Source organism: Rhinoderma darwinii, chromosome 1 (assembly GCF_050947455.1).
Source record: "Rhinoderma darwinii isolate aRhiDar2 chromosome 1, aRhiDar2.hap1, whole genome shotgun sequence".
Classification (NCBI taxonomy): Eukaryota; Metazoa; Chordata; class Amphibia; order Anura; family Rhinodermatidae; genus Rhinoderma; species Rhinoderma darwinii.
This window is the reverse complement of record NC_134687.1, coordinates 626,009,219-626,013,493: the sequence shown is the minus strand read 5'-3', so window position 1 is coordinate 626,013,493 and position 4,275 is coordinate 626,009,219. Positions and strand designations below refer to the sequence as shown.

At 42.2% G+C, this 4,275-nt stretch overlaps 1 protein-coding gene across 1 annotated transcript; it reads right to left on the bottom strand.

Annotated features, from left to right (window-relative positions):
- LOC142747908 (uncharacterized) lies at window positions 1-2,363 on the bottom strand. The gene is made up of 2 exons (XM_075855023.1): window positions 1,815-2,363; window positions 1-1,170 (listed from the first exon to the last, which is right to left on the bottom strand). Exons 1-2 carry the CDS (start codon window positions 1,830-1,832, stop codon window positions 205-207), a joined length of 984 nt encoding a protein of 327 aa, XP_075711138.1. The 5' UTR covers window positions 1,833-2,363; the 3' UTR covers window positions 1-204.
- Between the last annotated feature and the right edge of the window lie 1,912 nt (window positions 2,364-4,275).

Below are 4,275 nucleotides of genomic sequence, written 5' to 3'. Positions count from 1 at the left end.
CACTACGCATCATGAGTAAACGAAGTCGATGGAGAAATATGCTGGCATCCCAAGGAGTGGAAAACAAGGAATCCAAGTAATAAAAGGAAGAGAATCACATCAAAGATCTAATCTGTAAATGAATAAAGAAATGTTAAAATCATATAAACACATAGGATCCTATATAAAAAGATGAACTCCAACACCATTAAAAGCTGCTGACAGTCAGAGAAACGATGAATATCCAGCGGTCTCATTGAGACCTGCGGGGTACATAGTTTGGAGTCTCCATATCCATTTGCACTCACGTTGCAATAAACATTTTTTGAGATCACCCCCACGCATCCCAAGATTAATATGGTCAATGCCCCTGATTTTAAGCATCTTGGAGTTACAGGCATGGTGTGATCGGAAATGCCTAGGGATTGTCTTGAGCTGCTCGATATTATCAGCCGTTTTCGCATTCTCGATATCCCGTACGTGTTCCCTTACCCTCAACCGAAGCTCACGGGTAGTCATACCTACATATATTTTCGGACAGGGGCAGAGAGCATAGTATATGACACCCTTAGTACCACAAGATATGGGCCAACAGATTTTGAAATCTTGTTTACCACTAGAGTCCGTGAAATTTCCTATTCGTTCGATATTAGGACAACTGATGCAGTCACCGCAAGGTTTGCAGCCCCATTTAGGTCCCTTAGTCCCGAACACCCTACCAGGTTGAATAGGTGAAAGATAGCTACGTACCATGGCATCACGCAGATTGGGAGCTCTGCGGGGTGCCATGGCAGGATAAGGAGGAAGAACTTTCGACAAAGTGGGATCGCTCAGCAATATAGGCCAGAATTTATACAGGACACTACGCATTTCTGTCCACCGAGAATTGAAGGTGGTAACAAATCTCACCTTAGGTTCTGTGCCCGACCTTTGGGTAACTTGCAACAGTTGTTGTCGGTTGGTCTTAGACGCTCGATCCCGAGCTTTGCGTATACTGCGTTGACTGTAACCCCTTTGAGTAAATCTGTCGCCTAGTTCTTTAAAGCGAAATTTGAGATCTTCATTGGTAGAGCAAATTTTCTTTACACGTAAAAATTGACCCACTGGAATAGCATCGATAGTATGGCGAGGGTGCGATGAAGTGGCATGCAAAAGTGAGTTGGTTGAGGTTTCCTTACGGTATAAATCCGTCTGTAAGAAACCATTGCCATCTTTCTTGATTAGTATGTCCAAAAAATCGACCTTAGAGTAACTCCACTTATATGTGAGTTTGATATTAAGTAGGTTACAATTCAGAACTTTAATGAAATCCGAAAGATCTTCAGGAGTGCCCTGCCAGATCATGAAAATGTCATCAATGAACCGTGCCCAAAAGGGGACACGACTCATTGACGGCCCATGATCTGACAGGAAAAGATCTCTCTCCCACAGCCCCAGGAAAAGATTGGCATATGAGGGTGCACAGGCTGCCCCCATCGCCGTCCCCTGGAGCTGTAGGAAAAACGATCCATTGAAGGTGAAAAAATTATGTTTGAGTGTGAAATCCAACAACAGCAATATGAGTTGAGAAATTTCACCTTCAATGTCACTCATGGATAGGAAACTCTTGACTGCATGTAGACCATCGCTATGTTGGATGCTAGTATAAAGGGATTCAACATCACATGTGACTAATAAGTGATCTGAATCAATGTGAATCCCCTCGACCTTCAATAAAAGATCGGCAGAGTCACGCAAATAGGATGGTAAACACTCAACAAGGGGTTTCAGATGAAAATCAATCCACCTACATGCTTTTTCCATAAGGCCTCCGGTGCCCGAAATAATAGGCCTACCTGGTGGGTTCTTGGCATCCTTGTGAATTTTGGGCAATAAGTACATCGTTGGTATAGTAGGGTCTGATACGAATAAAGACTCACTCAAAGGTTTTGTAATAGTGCCTTTTGCCACAGCATTTTGCAAAATTCCATAGTACTTTGATCTAAAGGAAGACAAGGGGTTGTAAGTAAGCTTTTGATAACACGTTATATTCCTTAGTTGGCGGTTAGCTTCATGAATGTATAATTGGCGGGGCCAAAGTACCACGTTACCCCCCTTATCCGCCGGTTTTATCAAAATATCGTCCCAAGCTTTCATTTTCTTGAGACTTGCTCGCTCGGACCGATTCAGATTGTCATGATCGATGCCACTAGGTATGATACCCCAATCCTTAGAAACAAGTTTGACGAATAGGTCAACTGCTGGACAAATGGACAAAGGGGGAAATTTGGTTGACTTATTCCTAATACATGATGGTATCTTACCTCGGGATGTACTCTCATCTTGATCAAGTAACTCTTCTAAAATACGCAATGTCTCCTTTTCTTGTACTGTCGTAAAGATACTGTCCTCCTCTCTAAAGTACCATTTTTTAAAAATCAGAGATCTGCCGAAGAGTTGCAGATCCTTTACTGCTGAAAAATGATCAAAAGAAGAGGCGGGGGAAAAAGTTAACCCCCTTTCCAAAAGAGACATGTCACTTGATGTGAGTGAGTGTTGAGACAGATTAATTACCTTAAGCTGTGGAGGACCCAAATTGGAAGCCGGAGTAAAAGTGGAATGCACTTGTCTAGAGTTATAATCAGTTTCTCTATTGACTCTTCTTTTTGGATAAACTGAATTAGTATAGTTGACTTTGCGTTTTTGTCTGGTATTGATACGTCCGGGGCCTGTATTGTGTGTAGTTATATCATAGTGATCACTAAGGGATGATGCGGATGAAACAGACGGAGAGCGACTAGTGTTCAAAGAAGGTCCACGGCGGTTCCATCTATACATCCGTTTTTGAGTGAAATCATCGTGATCACGAATCAACTTTTTAGTTTTAATTGATTCGATTTCCTTCTCCCAGATGGTGCATTGTTGTTCCAAATGGATGTTAAAAGTCTCAAGACTTTCCCTAGGCATCTCCGATTTAAAGCGTGACTGAATCAATTCTAGCTCAACATCCATTGTATTAATGGATTTAGTGTTGAGGTCAATGAGCAACTCCATCATCTTACGGGAACAGGCGTTACAATTGTTTTCCCATGAGGATGTGAAGGACTCATCCTCAATGGGAAACGATGGGAACACCTGGACCCTCAGGCCCCTCGGTATAAGATTGTACTGCAAATAATTCTGAAGAAAAGCGCGATTCCACCATATCTTCATTCTTTTGTGCATAAGATTCTTAAAATAATTTTGAGACTCCCTGACATCTCTCTGACTGCCAGCACCTGTGGCCATGGATCCGTCTTTAAAAACATTAGAAATTTGAGAAAGCCAGGATTGTTCCCTGGCCCGAAAATCCATGGTTGGATTGCTGGAAATATCTGTAAAAAACAGAAACAAAGCAAATGATATGACCAAAAAGCACAGCATGGATCCAGAATGGTTCAAAATAAAATAAGGATGCGGCTGTCAGCAAGCATGTTAAATATGAACCAGATCCAGGGGTGTATACCCATAAGGCATCCAAAACATAATATATGACCGAGAAGAGAACAAATGCCAATACACAAGAACATTTAGAAAAATGAGCAAAATATTTTATTCAAAATAACATATACATACAAGAATGATAAAAAGAATCCATGAACCAACAGGTTAAAAAGACCAAACCGCCATACAATGTATAAGGAAGGTAACGTCTGAAGTTGACGTGTAATAATAACAACCAAGAGATATGATCTAATAATCAGGGTACATACATGCATGAGTATGAAATGAAACATTAATGAAAAAATGCAAGAAAATATGTGAACATCAAGCACATACCCATAGATCAACCGGATGGAAGCACGGCGATGTGTCTGCCCCAACGCGCATTTCGGCGCAACTGCCTTCGTCTGGGGGTAGCGTTTTAAATGATGTGTATGCCACTATATATGGGGATGGACCAGCCAATCGTAGAATAAAAAAGAGGGGGGAGAAGCCCAAGTATAAACATGTAATAATACATGTTTCGCTGCATGTTTACCGGTCGCTTACCTCGTGGTCAAGTACTGTGTTGAGCTGAAGTCGTGCTGTGCTGTATACAACGCCTGTTTTGATGCACCACGCCTGGAGCCTGCCTGCTGCCTAGTCCCAGCCGAGCCTGTCTTGCTACTGTCTGAGCTACCACAGGTACACTATACAAACTATAGACTGTGACCTGTGTCCTGTTGGCCAGCTGCCATACCGTCAAGGCGGTACGGCCCAGTGGGTACACGTACCCAAAGTGACACTAAATATAGACTGATACACTGACAGGCATAATACATTGCAATAAAGCAC